The sequence below is a fragment of the Pseudorasbora parva genome, chromosome 2 (assembly GCF_024679245.1).
Source record: "Pseudorasbora parva isolate DD20220531a chromosome 2, ASM2467924v1, whole genome shotgun sequence".
NCBI classification, from domain to species: Eukaryota; Metazoa; Chordata; class Actinopteri; order Cypriniformes; family Gobionidae; genus Pseudorasbora; species Pseudorasbora parva.
The window spans coordinates 38,739,926-38,759,266 of record NC_090173.1 but is presented as its reverse complement, the minus strand read 5'-3'; the positions used below and the strand labels follow the sequence as shown (position 1 = coordinate 38,759,266).

The 19,341-nt window shown below is 37.7% G+C and overlaps 1 protein-coding gene across 6 annotated transcripts in view; it reads right to left on the bottom strand.

The window, feature by feature from the left end:
* The window catches only part of cacna1ha (calcium channel, voltage-dependent, T type, alpha 1H subunit a), a 152,844-nt gene that overhangs the window by 9,118 nt on the left and 124,385 nt on the right, over nt 1-19,341 (bottom strand). For 5 of the 6 annotated variants that reach the window (XM_067419547.1, XM_067419564.1, XM_067419522.1 and 2 more), the window contains 16 exons: nt 18,844-19,029; nt 18,562-18,679; nt 17,675-17,830; nt 16,565-16,643; nt 15,626-15,834; nt 13,332-13,709; nt 10,295-10,395; nt 10,099-10,216; nt 9,939-10,007; nt 9,675-9,856; nt 8,526-8,652; nt 8,306-8,431; nt 5,045-5,134; nt 4,710-4,923; nt 870-1,021; nt 491-600 (listed from right to left, as the gene is read on the bottom strand). In XM_067419547.1, coding sequence (XP_067275648.1) covers nt 491-600; nt 870-1,021; nt 4,710-4,923; nt 5,045-5,134; nt 8,306-8,431; nt 8,526-8,652; nt 9,675-9,856; nt 9,939-10,007; nt 10,099-10,216; nt 10,295-10,395; nt 13,332-13,709; nt 15,626-15,834; nt 16,565-16,643; nt 17,675-17,830; nt 18,562-18,679; nt 18,844-19,029 — 2,415 coding nt within the window. The remainder of the gene's footprint in view (nt 1-490; nt 601-869; nt 1,022-4,709; nt 4,924-5,044; nt 5,135-8,305; nt 8,432-8,525; nt 8,653-9,674; nt 9,857-9,938; nt 10,008-10,098; nt 10,217-10,294; nt 10,396-13,331; nt 13,710-15,625; nt 15,835-16,564; nt 16,644-17,674; nt 17,831-18,561; nt 18,680-18,843; nt 19,030-19,341) is intronic. The other variant, XM_067419529.1, reaches the window with a different exon arrangement.

The following is a 19,341-nucleotide window of genomic DNA, read 5'->3' as shown; positions in this document are numbered from 1 at the left end:
TGGGGGTATAGTTCCCCATATTCTTCAAAATATATTATTTTATGTTCAGCAGAAGACAGAAATTCATACATGTTTGGAACACATTTTTTTTTTAAATTTCCTTTTTTTAGGTGAAATATCCCTTTAACTTTTTTGGGTTAAGCACTTGCAAATTACTGCATGACTACAGTTATCTAAGTAAACAAGTTTATCCACTGCACAGAGAGTCTATGATGAGGGGTTGGGGACTGACACGATTCCTCATAGACCTCCTTAAATGTACTTTAGTATCAGGATTAGAATAAGATGGCTTAGTAAAAAAATAAAATGGTAATGAGAATATAATGTGCAGTATATAGCTAGTATAATACTGTAATACCATAAAGTGCACCCTATAAGCACTTGTGAATACAGATTTTACATCTAGAAACTTCTTCTTCTATCCATACATGCCTCCATTTTTAAACTTATTTACAGGGTATTTACATTAGAGCCATAAAGGCAACAATACCTGTCCTTGAAGAATCTCTGAAAACCGAATGCCACAAGTTTGAGCAAAGCCTCAATTACAAAGACAATGGTAAAGGCATAGTTGCAGTATTTCAATGCCTCTTCAAGGAACTGTGAGAGATAGGAGCAAAGATTTCATCAGTTTGAATGTAGCATAATAAAGTAGCATATTGACACTTAAACCACATTTAATAATGCACAAATATAAATTTTATATAAATTGCAGGTGTCATTTATTTTAAAGATGAGCACAAACACTTACCAAGCAGAATATTTGACAAAAATAAGTTTGCCACTTTAGGTCCCAAATGATTAAATGCAATGGTTAAGATATGCAACATTAGATAAAAAAAATAATCAAGATGTGATCCCAGACTCACCAGGGGCTGATTGAAATGCTCAACAGACATAGTGATCACGTTGATGCCGATGATGCCGGTGATGAAGAGATCCAGGTAGTGGTTGGTACACAGTTTGTGGATGTAGAGCCGGGCTGGAGAGTAATCTGCATAGTACGGTCTCTCCTGGGCCTCTGTTGATACAGTCACACAGACAGACAGCACAGAACAGTCATTGCAGGGTAAATACAGATAAACCAAATCACTGATGCAAAAGGCACTGGGTGTGAGGGGACGACTGCTGCAGAGAGGACCAGAACTTTATCTTGCCATCACTGTGCTCTCCGTTTACAGTCCTCTCATGCAGCACTTGTGCCTTCATGGATTTCAAGCATGCTGCTTTGGTGAACATGCGGTTGTAAACATGGCGGTGTGTGGGAGAACATATGAAAGGACTTCTGTGAGTAGCACCGGTGACTGGGTCATATTGAGTGTTTACCAAGGAGAGCTCAGAGGTGACTGTTTATCGATTAGTAGTACTGTGTGTGATATATTGGACATGACAGCAACCGTAAAATTGATTTGAGTTTGAATCCATCTTTCTGAGTCTGCCATAAAAGCATGTTTAAAGGTAAATACCATATGCCAAGAGAGAAGCCTTTTGAGCTACTGAATATCTGAGTTAAACATGCAGGTAGAGCATAACATTAACATGAAACATCTCTCCCTAGCAGATACCACACTCATGGCCACCTTAAAAGTCTTTTATAGTTGCACACAGAAACAGCTTGTCTTTGAATATGATGGGATAATGGCAAGCCAAGATGGAATCTGTGAATGTCTTCCACATTTTCAGCTCTGAATTTGAGGAAAATCTGATGAATTCTGCAGAATATAAAATGAGTTAAGCTGAACGTACTGTTCTTTTAATGATAGTTAAATGATTTATTAGCAAATTATCCAAAATATTTCGTAAATGAGCGCAAGAGTGGTATATTTTCATTTTGAGGCAATCCACTGAGCTTTCTGTGGGAGCAGATTCCATGTGAGGCTGGATAATGGACAGATCTACAGATGTTATTTGGATATGTTGTATATAGGGATGTTTCTTCAACTTATTTGTGTCCCAAATGTGACCATCTTAACAAATAATACTAAGTATATAATTAACATTTAGGTATATCTCACTGAGCATAATATTTTCCAATTAAAATGGTCAAATTATGCAAAAGTGTAATTTAATTGTATTTAGGATCCATTCAATGTTAGCCATTTAATTAGCCTAAACAAAGTTAAATGCATATGCCATTTTAATTAAAATGTTATTTACATTACAGTATAAAACTGAATACATAACTTGAGATATGGTAAGGATTTTCAATACTTGATTAAATGTGTTCTACAAGATGTGTTCTTTTGTTCCACATGGCCAAAGTTGAAGAAACACCATGTATTCAAATATTTGCCACCTTTTCTTTCCTACCCTGCCCACTCTGTGTTGTGAGGACTGTTTTATGAGATGTCCTTTAATCTATCCCAGATGAATGCATTGAGGGGCTCTTTGAATAGATCCAGGGAAATAAAACTCAACTGCTATGAACTCAGCTATGAGTACTATAAGTCAAACTCACATGCACGATTAATCCCCTGACTCCAGAAAAGGCTAGAGAAGCCAAGTGTGACAAAAATAGATAAAAATGTCAGCTTTTATGCTAAAGATCATTTATCAGGAAGCTTTATCCTGGCGGGTATGGTGCTTAAACAAAGAAAGCACTTCTTCACATGTATCTGTTTAGTCACGTAAAATCATGGCCTGCATTCTCAGAGTCCTTAATGCTTGCAGAAGTGAACCAGACAGCCCTAATAGTCCCTTCAGTGTGCCAAACTGATTAAGACAGACAGCCAGACCATAGCCAACTAACCATTTCTGATCTCTCGACTGTTTACATATGTCTGAGTTCAGTGCACACATCCCCCCACCCCATGTCGATTTGTCAATCTGTCTGATATACACTACTGTTTAAAGGTTTGGGGTCAGTAGTAGAAGAAATACTTTTATTCATCAAGGATGCACTAAACTAAATAAAAGTGACAGTTCAAAGGAATTTGTAACATTATAAAAGTTTTACTTTCTATTCATCAAATAATCCTGAATTTTCTTTCATGGTTTCTACAAAAATATTTTTCAACATTGATAACAATCAGTATTGTTTCTTTATAATGATTTCTGAAGGTTCATGTGACAATGAAGAAGGAATACATTATATTTTCCTACAGAAAGTGTAATAGTATTTCCCAGTATTACCATTTCTAATCAAATAAATGTAGCCTTGGTGAGCATAAAAGACTTCTTTTCAAAAACATCAAATCTTACCGACCCCAAACAGTTTTAAACAGTGACACAGGGCCATTCAAACAGGATGCACTCTTGGTCTAAGTTCACATAGAGACTGACATCTTTGGCCATTGTGTTACATATTGTGCTATGATTCTATTGTATTAAAAGCAATTTTTCAAGTTTCAAATGTGCAAACTTTGAAAACTGCTTTTGCATGCACAAATGGCTTCTTGCGCACTTTGTGCTGCCTGTTCTCAGTAAGTTTGGTTTACTGAGGTGTGATGACTCTACACACTCAAGATTGGTATTACAATCTTGAATTGTTCTGATGGTACACTGTAAAAATTTTGTGTTGGTTTTTGTTGGTTTAACTTAAAGCTACACTGTGTAATTCCCCCCCCCCCCCCCCCCCCATCTAGCGGTGTAAAGGTATATGAGCATCCAGTGAATATTAGTTTCTGTTCCTCTCAATTCCGATTTCGTTTTAACTCCTAAGGTGGCCAATTTAGTCCAAGACATGGCTTCCAGTTCGACCTCGTTCATGACTGCCATCGAGTGTTAAAATGTGGAAAAAGCGAAGCTTGAATTTACGGGTATGTCCCTCTTTGGCTAATGTACTTTCAAGATGGAGGGGCAACATGGTGACCAGCATTCGAACCCCTCACCCGTATGTATTTTCAATGGCATATTATAAACTTATGAGAATACTTTATTATTTGAAAGAAGTAAATATACTTTAATGAGCACAGATATTTTTGAAAGAACTAAGGGTTTTTAGCTAAGAATAAACTAAAAAAGTTACACAGTGTAGCTTTAAAAAAGTAAGTAACCTGGTTGCCTTAAAATGTTGAGTTTATTCAAATAAAAAAAATGAGTTGATACAATGAAGGAAATGTGTTTAATAAATAGAAACTCAAAATATTATTGTATCTGAACCACATAAAAAATTTGATAAATCATCACCTGCATCTGCACCTGCAATCATCTGCGTCATCAGAAATAAAACACACACAATTACCCAATATGCTTACAACATCTTTTAATAATATTTTAATAAAGGTTGTCGAATCTCAAATTTTTTTCACTGTATTAACTCAAAATTTTAATTTCAATGAACTCAAAATTTTAAGGCAACCAGGTAACTTTTTCTAAATATTTTTTTTACAGTGTAGGAAAATGAACACGTTAAATAAACAGTCCTAATTAGTTCTGGTTTGGTCTTCTATTTAAACTAAAATGGCCTTCTATTAACCGACCACACTATATTATCATAGCAGGATACAATCTTGACGCTGACCCCATATGCACTGTGCAAACTTCCTCTGTTGGTTTGTCATGCAGGCATTGCGGAAATCTCATGCAGGAGCATGCTGCAGTCCATCACAATCCAAGGCTGGCATTAGATTGGTGCCAAAATGTGCAAGTTTTTTTTTATTTGATTTGATTTACTCAGCCTTATGACTGCTTCTGCCTTTAAAAAAATTCTCTAGCTTTCTCTCTCAGGCTCTGGAAGCAGGCAGTGCTCAGAAAAATAGACTACCGACCAGACCCGCAATTCTCCTTACTCCTGCGCTTTTTCTCCAGCAGTTTCTGCCTCTTCTCCTCACGCAGACGTGCCTCCTCTTCCTCCTGGTCCTGACGACACTTGTGGAAGTTCTCCACCACAACTCCCACAAACATGTTCAGCACAAAAAAGCTGACGATCAGCAGGAAAGAGATGAAGTAGAGGAGCATCCAGGGGTTGTGATTTCGTTGAGGCTGCAGGAGTGAAGGGCAGGAAGATGGAGGACACATCCATCATATGACAAATTAGAAAAAGTCATGTGAATTTATAAATACTGAAACAGCACCAGCTAAAATGAGCAAAGCAGATCCAAACCTGCTGGTCCACCCCGACAGCATCCAACCCATCATACATTATATTGACCCATCCATCCTTACAGGAGAGGATGAACAGTGACATGAGAGCCTGTGGAAGAGAGACAGTAACCAGACAAATCTTTATTTGTTCATAGTGACAGTCTCAGGATAATTTCAAACAAATTACGTTTATATAATATTAAATAAACGTTTTCTGACTGGAGGTCCTATAAAAACAAAAAGGCAATATGACCTCACTTTTTCACTCAGCCAGTTGCTTTCCCTGTTGAAAAAACAGCATATGCTGGAAGGTATTGGGAAGGTTTTGAAGCATGACAGCTGAAACCAGCTCAAACAGGCTGCCATACTTCAGGACATAAGTAATATGCACAAAAAAAAAAAACGATAAATGGCGAAAAAACGAAAAAAAAAAAAAAAAAACTGAACTGACTGCCATGTGTTATTCTCCACTTATTACACGGCTCTGTGAAATACTTGATTCTGATTGGTCAATCGTGCATTCCAGCGGTATGTTATTTCCAGATAACACCCGATCATACAGGTACTACGAGTTATCTTGACCGGTACTATTTCTATGCTTATTGCTGGTGCCATCTTGTGGCTGTTAAATACTTAAACAGCCATGGCTACAATGGAAGACTTCAAGGCGGGTTTCCTTTATAAAGTTTTAAATATGGATATTTTTCTTACACAAACGCATCAATTCGAATCAGAAGGCTCTATTAACCCATCGGAGCCGTGTGGAGCACGTTACTTGACGGACAGCTGCATTTTTATGGTCTTCAAAAACAGCTAAATCTACTGCTTGGATTAACGTTAGCCTGGACTTTTTAAAGGGTCATGAAACCCCCCTGCTGCAGCGGTGTTTTTTCACACCTTCGATTTGAAAAGGCTTGTTAAAAGGGTAGTGGTCGACTGTGAAAAGGTGGGATGGGTATTGTGTGGAAAGAGGGAATGGTTTGCATTAATAGGGGAGTGTCATTATGTGCATTAAGATTAGCGATACCAACAGCAGCAGTTAGAGCGATTCTGAGACATGTTCTCGGTTCCCGTTGGCATTGTTTATAACAGAGATTAAATGAGGGATGAGTACAGCGAATGAGAGAGCTCTGAGACATTAAGTGGCGTGCAGCAGAGATCGCAAGTTTTTCAGCTCTTCAAATCAGCATAATTCAGTGAGAAATGAAAATAAATGTTATTTTGTATGACGAAATATTTTGCAATGTTTTGTGTGACGCGCGTGACGCAGGCAGTATGTAAGCTCTAACCGGTTAACCACGCAGCCGAGACGCTCACGGCACGCTTGCAGTGTGTCCCCGGCCTAAGAGAACATGAACCACTCCCGAACATGCTTGCAATGCGATAGAGGTGTAATGCTACCTTCAGGTGCTTTCAGAATTATCGTAAATACGAGTTTCCTAGGTAAAAATTGCACATGAACGCTCTCACATTTTGAGACTTCAATGCAATGATTTCGTAATCACGACTTCAGAAGTCGGAATGCTACAATTTCCGATGGCACGTGAAGGCAGCATAATTCTAGATCGGTAAAAGCGAAGGGGTTTGAGGTTTCATTATCTTGACCGCGCATCTGAAGCACAGAGCGACGCGCTCGATTGCCGTGACGATCCGTGCTGTCTATCACTCGGCAGCTAAATCTATATTTGTCCAAATATGCAGCACGCTGTTTCACTAAGAGACCGAACACATGCGGTTTAGTGCATGTCTATGACCACAAATAAAACAAAAAGGTGGCTTTTGATACTTGTTATTTCATCAAAAATATTGTTCATTAGCCTATAGATCGGTTATTTTGCACTCCTGACATAAATGAGATGGTCAACGCTTGCAGGTTCGGCGTGCGATTCCTCAGGTTAATTTTACTTTACCGAGCCTTTGGTAGCAAAGGCTTCCACAGACGGCAGCTGGTTACAGCTCGCTCGGCGCCCACGTTACTTCGTATCAGCACAACGCCTCACTTTTCTTACGCTGCTTTCAAAACTTCCCTAACATACAATAATGATGGAAGATGATGAGCCTGACAGAAGTGACTGTCTGATGTATATTAACTAAATTATCTTGTATGCATACTACAGCGCAGGGATTGGACTGAATGAGCTTTATGTCATGAATATATATCGAGAATCGCTTGGAGCGGTCGACGTCAGCATGTCCCCACCAGCCCATACATGGACCGAAAAGCCCGCGCTGAGGTCAGATTCCGTGACGTTTCTCAGACTAAACTTTTCAAACCGGAAGACAGAAATCGCCCTGAAAAATGCAAAAATAAATATGTTTCACTTATGAATTAGAATAATGAGTACCTTTAGTTTTTTCAATGATGTGCAACCTATACATATCTCAAAAAAAGTGTTTTGGGGTTTCATGACCCTTTAAATATAACTCTGATTGTATTTGTCTGAAAGAAGAATGTCATATATACCTATAATGACTTGAGGGTGAGTAAATCATAGGCTTGGTTTCATTTTTGCGTGAATTAACCCTTTCAGCATTCATTTTCAACATTTAGCAGCAATAGATAAAGGCTTAAAGCAGGTTGGATCTGTTTTCCTTCGCGGAAGCTTTGCATAAGAGCTAATAAAATATTTAATCTCAAGAAAATATTTTGTGTCTAATTTATTTGAGACTAGTAGCCGTGTAATAAGCGGGATAATGAACACCCAGCCGGTTGTTATCGCAGAATAAACCCCTTCAGAGTGATGCAAGATCCTGATCACTCTGTCTGGGTTTATTCTGCGATAACAACCGGCTTGGTGTACATTATCCCTTACATATATAGCACGTTCTGACCCCTAAATGCGTTTTGTAACAAAATCCAGTATTGTCCACAATCAAGGCATGGCAAGTTCACGTTCTACAGCAGAAACCGACAAGCACCCTTGTTTTTTGTGAACACAACTCGTTAAGTCTGTCAATCAGTGAATCAGCGTGCAGTATTCCACTCAGTTACAGGCTGTGCTTGCTGAAAGAAGTTTCGTCTGAGTTTCTTCAAAGCCGACTAAAAGTGATCGAGGATGGATAATTTTGACGAACTCAATGGCGTAAAAGGAACATAAAAGCTGAAACTTTTTTCATGGAACCTTAATCAAAACAACCCAATGGCAATTATTTAAGAAAATAGTTATCTGTTTTTGCAAATGATCTCTTCCCTAACCAGCATATACATTTTTTTCCCCAATAGGGTTATTATGCTTCAGTATGTCAAACCAATGAATAATGTGTAGTGAATAACAATTACCTGTCCCAAGTCATCGAAGTTGTACTTTCTTCGAGTCCATTTGTATCTTGCATTATTGCAATCAACCTTATTGGTGATGTTTTTAGTGTCGGAACCTTCGCAACGGAAAAATTTTCCTTTGAAGAGCTGTGATAGATAATATCAATACTGTTATCAAAAAAACAAACAAACTCATATTTCTGTTGAAAAGCACGTAGTGAATTGCAATTAAAGCAATTACCTGAACTCCAAGAATGCCAAAGATAATAAAGAAGGCGCAGCAGATCAGTACAATGTTCCCAATGGGCCTCAGGGATGTTATTAGGGTTTCCACCACCAGCTTCAGTCCAGGAGCACGATTAATCACTCTATTTAAGTGAAAAGTAAAGATACAACCTATTTCAACCTGTTTGGATTGCAGTAACATTTTTGTAATGGTACAATAGACTGGGTGACCTTTAAGATCAATAAACCACCGCTTGGTCTTACCTCTAAAATAAATTGAAATAGACTTAAGGCCTTTGCACACTGAGTCCGAAATTCGCATGCAAAATTTACGCACATCAAAAAATAACTTTGACCTCACGTTATGTCAATCACGCTTGCACACTGCCTCCGAAACTTTCGTCAAAAAAAAAATTCAGAACAGGTTCAATTTTCTGCGTTTTCACATCCATAAAAACGCATTTTGAGAGACGTTTTGACAACTCAGAGCCACCACACATATTATTCTAGCAAAATACCACAAATGTTTATTATATCACAGCTATAATTATAGCACAGTCTCTGTAAAGCTGTGTGTGTGTGTGAGTGTGTGTGATCGGATCCATAGACATACTGCCAGATGTTCGGGATCAATTGATTCACGGCCATTAGTGGTCTTCTTTTTAATATGTGACTCCAGTATCGCTAGCAAAGCATCAAACTGAGCCACTGACACTGAAACTTTGAATCGGTCGGTCTGGATAATCCTGCTGGATAGAAACTTCTCTACGCGATCGCAGGAGTGGATGAACCCAATCTCCTCAGGACAAACAAATCATCCTCACTAGACATCACTGTCTGGTTTTGATTTTTTTTTTTTTCATAACGCATTTATTAATCCCCATCTGACTCAGTGTGCAAGGTCTCTGTGCGTGACAAATTTTTCGGATCACGAATACAAAAAAACGCATGCGAAAATATCGGACTCAATATTCGGTGCAAAGACCTTTAATTTTGTCAAGCTTTAGTTGAATCAGTAAGTGAGAAGGGGCTTTTAGAGTATACACATAATGCAACCACATAACTAACCTTCAGTTTATTTCCTAACTGGAGCAATGACTGTGTATCGGATTTCATTGATTGATTGCGCCTCAGACAGGCACGTTGTGACCTTTCACTGACTCACCTCAGCGGCCGAAGAGATCTCAGCAGGCGAAGAACCCTCAGGATGCCAAAGATTCGGTGTCCACCATGAGCCAGAGAGACCAGAATGTCAATGAGCGAGACAAAGACCAGGATCCCATCCAGAACATTCCAGGTGCTCTTCAGATAACTGTCCTTCCCGGAGAAGAAGCCAAGGGCCACCACCTTTAACACAAGCCATATCACATCTGTGCAATTGTTTTGTGGAATGAGCACTCTTTATATATAAGAAAATCAAAAATCATACCTTTACAGTCATTTCAGCAAGAAAGATCACAGTGAAAATATAATTGGAGATACTGAGAAACAGTCGCTCCTGAAATGAAAAAAAAAAACATCATTATATACTGTATCATACATCCAGTAGGCATAGATGCAAATAGACTATTAAAGATAAGCAAACTTACAGATGGCTGGATAGTGGGTCTTTCCATAGCAATGGTTATGCAGTTTAAGAAGATAAATACCAAGACTATATGATCAAACATCTTGTAAGAAATTAACCTTTGACACATCATCCGAGACCTAGGAAAAAATTATACAAGTTACAAGCATGAACGTGAACCTTTGTTCAGCAGATGCTAGGAGATGGCAAATACTTACTTGCTCTGAGGAGAGAACAGATAAAGGGACCAGTCCTCATGATTTTTACACCACTTAGGTTTATATGCTTCCAATGTCCTCTTGAGACGGAGGCAGAAACTCTGTAACACGAGAGAGAGGTGTCAGCAAATTGAACAAGAACTACGGCTAATTACTACAGCTCTAAACTGTCAGGAGTTTTAAGTGTTTAAAGTAGATAAGAACCTCCTTAAAAGCATTAGGATAATAGTCTTGATCCAATATCAATAAATAGGGGTTCAAATGCATGCTTGTTTAAATGTGATGAATTACCATTTAAATAACTAACTGTTAATTGTGCAAATGTGCTTTTTGCAAAATAGATTTTACGCAATTAAAATCCACTTTGTCTCAATGTCTAATTGATTTCCAGGTACCTGGCTAGAAAGATGGTTCAACTTAAAGAAATGACACCATGATGCAGCTGTAATACAATTGTGGGAAATCATTAAAGAATATTTCTAACACTGACACATTTATGCAGTTTTTATGGACATTTTATGCACTCCATTATGCAGTTTCGGTTCAACGCCATGCAGCACCTCTCATACAACAATTTTAAGTGTTTTTTCCCAACAACTCAGCAGTGACTTATTGATACATAACTCAAATTTCCTTCACAAGAAATAATACAAACATGAAGACAAATGTATACAATTGTAAAAATGCAATTTGGTTTCCTGGGATAGCCTAAAAAAACACAAGACAATTATAAGAGGTATGCCTAATGTGTGCTATAAACCTGTAGATTGGGTAAACCCAGCCTGATCTGCCGGTGATTTGATTTCGCCCAGCAACTCAGTCTGGAAACCTGTACATTAATTTCTTCTGCTTCTGTTACACTTTTGCAGGAACCAATTACAGACTGGCTTATCCACCTGGCTACTGGCGGGTTTAACACGATGACGGATAGAGAATCGATGGGTCGTTGCCCATTGATCACGCCTCTTGTGGACTGATTGTTTAAAGAACTATCCAATCGCATACAGAGTCATTTGAATAATGCTCGTTTATCACGCCTTTTGTGGTCTAATTGGTTGAAGGACTAACCAATTGCGTACAGAGTCATTTAAATAATGCTCATTGATCGCTTCTTTTGTGCAGTAGAAAATACTAAGCAGACTCCCCAGACCAATGTTCAATCTTAAATTGAGCTTGGTCTGGTGATAGCCATACACATAAACCTGCACATCTAACACAGAAATACAGAACTGGTCAAAGTTTGGGCACAATTGTTTCTTATCATCTTAAACTTTTTTATCTAAAGTCAAGTGTATAAAAATAAATGGTTAAGCTAGACCAGATAGTGAATAAAAAATGAAACAAGTGCCCAATGTTGGAGAACATTTTCTAAATGTATAGTAATGCAATATTTTACTTTTAAAAGTAAAATAGGGGTGTGATAATAGGGATAATATTTGTATTGTTATAATATTTTAATTATTATTACAATAAAAGGATAGATCACCCTAAAATTATAATTAATTTATCACTTACTCACCCTGGTGTTGTTCTAATTAAATTCTTCTTTATTTTTCGAACCAAAAATTGAGAATTCTTTTTTTAAATGTCCCACACGTGGTTGTCCATACAGTATAATGGCAGTGAATAGCGTCCAGAATCAAGCTTTTTATAAAAGACGCAAAAGTGTCACATAATGGTTCCATGCAACACGTGCCATATATTCCAACCCTTCTGGGGGTATACAATAGGAGTTGGTGAAAAAACAAACCACTTTTTTTTTTATCTTCTGTGATCGACCGCACATTCATTAGACTATTAAAGCTCCAATTCACTTTGACATGATACTTCCTGACAAACACAGCGGATTAGAAGTACATGGGTTATATTTCATGTCACATTCTTCTTAATGTTGATTTCACATACCTTGAGAGTCTCACAAATGAGTGAGAATCATTAAAAACATAACATTTCTAATTGTTTTCACCAAGCGCTATTGTATACCACCAGAACACTTGTAAAATATGGCATGTGTTGCATGGAATCATTCTGTAATTCTTGTGCATTTTTGTAAAAAGGCTTGTTGCTGGTCACTATTCTCTGAAATTATATGGAAGAGCATTGGTGGTACTTTAAAAAAAAAATCCTTCTCCTTTTGTGGTCTGCAAAAGCAAGTACGCCTACGGCATTAGATAAACACCAGGGTGAGTAAATAATTACTTAATTTTTATTTTAGGGCGGACTATCCCTTTAAAATAACAGCTTTCTATTTGATTATATTTTATTGTAATTTATTTCTGTGATGGCAAATTAGATTTTTTCAGCATCATTACTACAGTCTTTAGTGTAGACTGTATTCCAAAATGATGCTCAAGAAACATTCCTTATTATTATCAATGTTGAAAACAATGGTGCAGCTTAATATTTTTGTGGTAACATTATACATTTTTTTTCAGGATTCTTTGATGAATAAAAAGTTAAAAAAAATATCTTTTTTTTTTTTTCTTAAAAAGGGGCATTAACTAATGTTAACAAATATAACATTTGATTTCCATAATGTATTAGTAAATGTTGAAATTAACATTAACTAAGATTAATAAATACTTTGTAAAAGTATTGTTCATTCTTAGTTCATGTTAACTACAGTAGTTAACTAATGTTAAAAAATGAAACCTTATTGTAAAGTGTTACCAGAATGTTTAGGTGTGTCCAGACGTTCGACCAGTTGTGTATGTTGTTAGTATGTATGTGGGCCTTTATTGTAGCTCTATTGTTTCAGCTAATTTCACAGCACATGAAAAACTCGATTTTAAGACAAGACTCTTAAGAGAACAGATATCATCACACAGACACTAATAAAGGTCACTTTCCACAAACAAAGAAAAATAATTACTGTCTTCAAACTACCACGCTGAATCAATTACAGCATGCCAATTAATCTCCTCACAAGACACAAACTCCTGGGAAGACATCTTTGAAAAACAAGTCATAAGCACTGCCTGACTGTAACAAACAGCACAGGACAGGTGTGATTATCCAGCGTAAAGCCGTGACTTACATCATCCATGTCCTCTTCTGCGATGGAGTCTTCTTTGCTCAGGTTGGTGGACAGGTCAGTATGTAAGTGCAGGCTTCTTCCATTGCAGTCAAGGTATTCTCCCAAAGAGCTGCAGCCGGGGGTCTGGGGCAGCTCATGGATATCTAGAGAGCTGGGATGCTGCAGTAAGCCCCCACTGATATTGGCCCGTTTATCACCCTCCAAGTCCTCATCCTCAAAACTACCCCTGCCCTTCCCGGACAGCAGAGATTCCCTGTCTCCAGCCGTGTCCTTCCTTCTCAAACTCGGCGCCTGTCCTAAACTGTTCCAGCTGGATCTACGGCTGCCCGAGTTACTGCCTGCGCCACGGGAGTGGCACGGAGATCTTCTTGGGCTAGTCTGAGATAGAAAAAGAATATGTTATCCTTGTAAGATGTTACATTATAGTGCCCATGTTACACATACTGCTTGTTACAGCAATTAAGTACTACTGCCTTTCAACAGTACTGGGGCATCAAAATAAGTGTTCCCATATTTTGACCCTGTTTTGAATATATGGACATTAATTGATTTTACCTGCAGAGCATAGTCATGCACAAGCTAACAAGTTGGCAGGCAAAGGGACAGACAGAGAAGGGGATCCACATGCAGCTTAATTTATTAAAAATAATCCACAAGACAAAAGAACACAAAGGGAAGACAGGATAGTCCATGAAACACACGACAGGAACAGGTACAGCAAAACAACGACTGACAGACCAACCAGAGAAGCACAACGGTATTTATACAGAGGAGAACAAAAGGCATAATAAATTACTATGGTAATAAACATAGAGGGTGCGATCAAATGAGCAGCCGTGGCAACAAACATGGGGTAAACAAAGAAATAACACAGAACCTAACTTCAAAACTACATACAGTAGTAACACAAGACATCCCACACAGGAGATCATGACAACGTACATATCCACCGTATCCAGCACGCTTTTTGTTTTTTTGTCGTATACAGTGTCCCGTTACTATTTCGGTGTGAGAAAACTGCTGCAAACGATTCAATGCATGAGTGTACTGTCCAACTGAATCAAACTGAATCAGAAATTCATGATTCGGATCACATGTCAAACCGCCAAACTGCTGAAATCACGTGACATTGGCAAGCCGAATCCTGAATCGATACACTGATTCATAACTTTGTTTTGAAATTGGTCCATTACTATACAAGTCGTTATTTGGTTTTTTTTTTTTTTGCACACAAAAACTATTCTCGTTGCTTCATAAAATTATTGTAGAGCCACTATTGCGAGATGGACTTTGTGACGACGTCTTTAGTGCCTTTATGGGTCTTGAGAGAGGAAATGACATTGGGGTCAATGAAGGCCTTTCTGAGCCATTGGATTTCAACAAAAATATCTTCATTTGTGTTCCGAAGATGAACGGAGGTCTTGCGGGTGTCGAACGACATGAGGGTAAGTAATTAATGACAGAATTTTCATTTTTGGGTGAACAAACCCTTTAAGCCTTGAATGTAATGTCACTTTGGATTAAAGGTTAATTCATAAATGAAAATGTGGATGTAATTAATTTACGTTGCTTTTAATTACTCACTGCTATTACTTCATTGCTAGACCCGTTTTACTAAGACAGTGAAATACCGCTGTGTGCCACTAAAATGTTACTGAAAAATGACTGACAAATCCTTTGATAAATCACACTGAGATTACAATATACCAATTTGAGAATTATTTTCCCTAATAATATTTCAGCAATCACATAGATTGTGTTTTTATAATCACCTGTTCAAAATCAAAGAACAATGGCATTTTTTCAAATAAACTACCCTTTTAATCTAATCAGTCAATTTCTGATTCAGTTTGATTCATTTGGACAGTACACTCCTGCACTGCATTGTTTGCAGCAGTTTTCTCACACCGAGATAGTAACGGGATACTGTATACGACAAAAAACATGTACGTGGATATGTACGTGATGATTCAAGAGGAATAAGTATACCAAATCCTGACTGACAAGAGGACAGCGGGGGATGGAGGATGGTAATTAGCTCCAGAGAAACGCAATAAGTGCTGATAGTTATGAGGAGCTTATATATGTATGCTGTGATAGGTATTCCTATGATGGTCAGCTGATGCCAGCTAGAATAAAGTGACCTGCCAGAGCTAATGCTACGCTGAATTTATGACATCACTTCACCTTATGACATTACATTTTTATCTTCTTTTCACAACTATAGTGTACACTAAAGCAATATATGTGTTGTCACTGTAACAGACATAAGGTTGACACTTTTTTTTTCTTACCAGGGATATCTGATCAAAAGCATTTGGATCTATTGAGATCCCACTGCCCCACCTGGACTCGGCCAAACCAAACACTGACTCCGGTCCAAGAGAGCTCTTTGGAGTGGGCATGGGTGTGGCAGCAGTGTGCATGATGATTGGAGGAGGCAAAGTGCCACAAGGATCCACATGCCCATTCGCTGATGTCATCGGACTGAACATATTCAAATCTATTTGTGAAAAAAAAAGAGGTTGTTCAATGAAAGTCAACATCATTTGTTAAATAAAATGAAAATGGATTATACAGGAATAACTTAAAGTTGTGTATGGGAGAAAGAACATAAAAAATGAAAACATTTTCCTCAGTAGATTAATTTATGTGAAATAGGTACGCATTAACTTTAATGGGTTAGTTCACCCAAAAATGTAAATTAGTCCATGATTTATTCACCTAGATGTCTTCTTTCAGACGAATACAAATGTCCTGTGCATTTGTGTAAGATAAATATGCATACGTCATACGCTGGACTGCCAGTCTCTCATGAACACGTGTACGACAGTCAGCGGAAGTTAGAGATTACAGTTTGTAAAGTATTAAATATGAATATTTTTCTTACACAAACACTTCGCTTCGCTTCAGAAGGCCTTTATTAACCCCCTGGAGCTGTGTGGAGCAGTTATATGATGAATAGATGCACTTTTATGGACTTCAAAAAAGAAGAAGCCATTCACTGCTATTATAATGCTTGGAAGAGAGAGGACATTTTTTTTAAACTCCTATTGCATTCGTCTGAAAGAAGAAAGTCATATATAGCTAGGATGACTTGAGGGTGAGAAAATCATGGGATAATTTTAACTCTATGTCTGAATGATCTATGTAGTGCAAAAAGTGTGCATGTGTGTATAAAAGTAATTTTTACGTTACCCGGCAATGACATTTTAAGTGAAAAAGGAAGTAACCTGTATCCCCTATCTTTTCCTCCTCTTCGAGGTTTTCCGATCGCTTCTCATCATCTGCATCTGAGCTGTTAGCATCTCCCTGTAAAGCACAAGAGATTTTTGTAGACAGCTCAGAGTGTTTCAGTAACCGCTCAGCCCACTAAAGTGTTATTCATGGTGCAGTGAAGCCAAACAGGAGTCACTCTCTCGGAGGACACCAGCCTCTGGCATCAACAACAAACTGCACTTCAAACTTCACTCAGTCACAACCTGCTGTGCATATAGACAGCTGTGGTGCCCGTATTATCAGGGCCGATACTCTGTTCGAAATATTTTGGTTAGGGTTGTGTTAAGTTGGTGTTTGTTTTAGCTTTTTCAGGTTTACATCTACTAATAACAAGTTCAAACAATTCACATAGTCCCCAGCATGACAGATGGGCCACTGCAGCACTGTATCAAGCAATGCAGTTTAACTCCCCAGACTATCTGGAGGCATCTACTTATTTTGTGGAAAAATCTGCATCCTTCAGAATTCAAATTCTGGAGAAGGGTATAGAAGGCCTGAAGATATCCAAATTAGGATAGGAGCTCCAAAATAAGGTGTGGCTTCCTCGCAGTTCAGTGCAAACTCCGCATTACAGCAGATTCTAAAGACTGAATTGTTTGTTTGACTTTATTGTTTGTTCTGTTCCTTTAACACTAGTCATGTCAATCACAGTGCTGATTTCCTAAACGATTGCTGTGTCTCCTTTTGAGTGTCCTTAAAGGGTTAGTTCACCCAAAAATTAAATTGATGTTATTAATGACTCACCCTAATGTCGTTCCACACCTGTAAGACCTTCGTTCATCTGAAGTAATGTATATAAAGACTTTCGACTATAAATCAAAGCTTCATATAAGCGACATATTTAGCTGTAGATTTAGACGTGGAGTTGATATATTGGTTTATAAGATGTACATTTAGATTTTTTTTTGTAATGTAGATCATAAAAAGGCTTATGTTGACTGCAGTATTGAAGTTTAACTCCCCAGACTATCTGCATTAAGAAATATAAACAAAACACTGTAACTGAGCAAGCTGTAATATATATATATATATATATATATATATATATATATATATATATATACCTCTGCTTGAAACCCCTCCACTAAGATGGCCACAAGGAGGTTAAAGAGAACATAATTCCCAAACGTCATCAGAGCCACAAAGTAAAGAGCCGCCCATGGTGAGGTGGAAGCCATTCCATTATACAGGACCACATTCCAGTCTTCCTGGGTCAGAATCTGAAATACATACACAAACAGTTTGTCTGATAAACACCAAAGAACAGAGAACGGCTGAGGAAAGAAAGTAATAATAATAATTTGTTATATTTATATAGTGCTTTTCTGGGTACTCGAAGCACTTTACATATAGAAAGGAGGGGAAAAAAACGTTGATGTTTTAATTAAATGTGCAATAGAGCAATGTTTTTTCTGTATGTGTTTTCTTGTATCTGAATTACAGTGGGGAAAGTAATACAAAATTTGATGCTATAGCTCCAATTTAAATAATGTTTTGTGATGATACAGTACAAACTATTCAGACTCAGAGTTCAGCTCCTTCCTGAAGTGAAAGGAATTGGCTTTCCCAGTCTAGAAATTAAGTATTTTTTAACCACAAAATGGTGTTGCGATAATCTAGTGAGAAAAGCTGTAAATGTGCGTGGTAGGAAGATACAATGCAGGTTCAGCAATTCAGAAAATTGTGCTGATGCAAAAACTTTCCATTGTAGTGAACTGCATAGTAGCAACTATTTTAGCTCAATATATAGATATGGAGTTAATAAATTGGTTTATGGGATATGCAAATATTTCTAAAATCATAAATAACCCTAACCTGAAAACAATAAGTAATTATTTACAACACACTTTACATTTGTATAAGTCAATATTTCACAGTATGAAAAAATGTCTACTCAATTCATTGTAAGGAAGACAGATCTATATACAGCTAGCACTGTTTCTGTTCTGACCTGAAACACAGTGACAATGGCCCACAGCAGGGAATCAAAGTTTTTCCTGTCAGGAACGGTGTCTCCATTCTCCATCTTCAGGCTGAATTTGCATCCAAACAGATGCATTCCAAGAATGCTGCATTGACAGTCAAATAAAAATAATGTAGGCATGACTACATTACGCATTAATGTAGCACAGTGTTTTCTAAATGAATCTGTCAGGATTAGCTATAGTGTTGGGGACATTGTGCAACAGCCTGGTTCTAACTGACTGAATGAGGGTGTGGGTGTGGTCTGCACCTGAACGTGAAGATGAAAAGCATGAGCAGCATGCAGAATGTTGCCACATTGTCCATGGTCTTCATCAGCACCACCAGCTGTCTGCGCAGTGCAGGGAGGAAGCGCACCAGTTTGAGAACACGCAGGAGACGAAATGTCCTCAGCACTGAAAGGCCACCATCCGCCTGCCCTACGATCTCCCACACACTGCCATCGAAACACATGGTTATATTTAGTAATTAAGAGTTTATATATTTAATAGTTCAGATGAAAAAACCACAACCTCCACCTTGCTTATATATGTATGCTTACAAGCACAATATGCATTTTAACAAGAAGCCCTGCTAAAATGCCTACTATCTTTCACAATAGCATCTGGGTAGCTTTTTTAAATGAGTAAAATGATCATTATGTTTCATTTCACAATCATCCCAAAATCTTTAATATTTATTGTATAATTTTATTAAAATATTTAATTATCTATTATCGTTCAAAAGTTTGGGGTCAATACAAATTTTT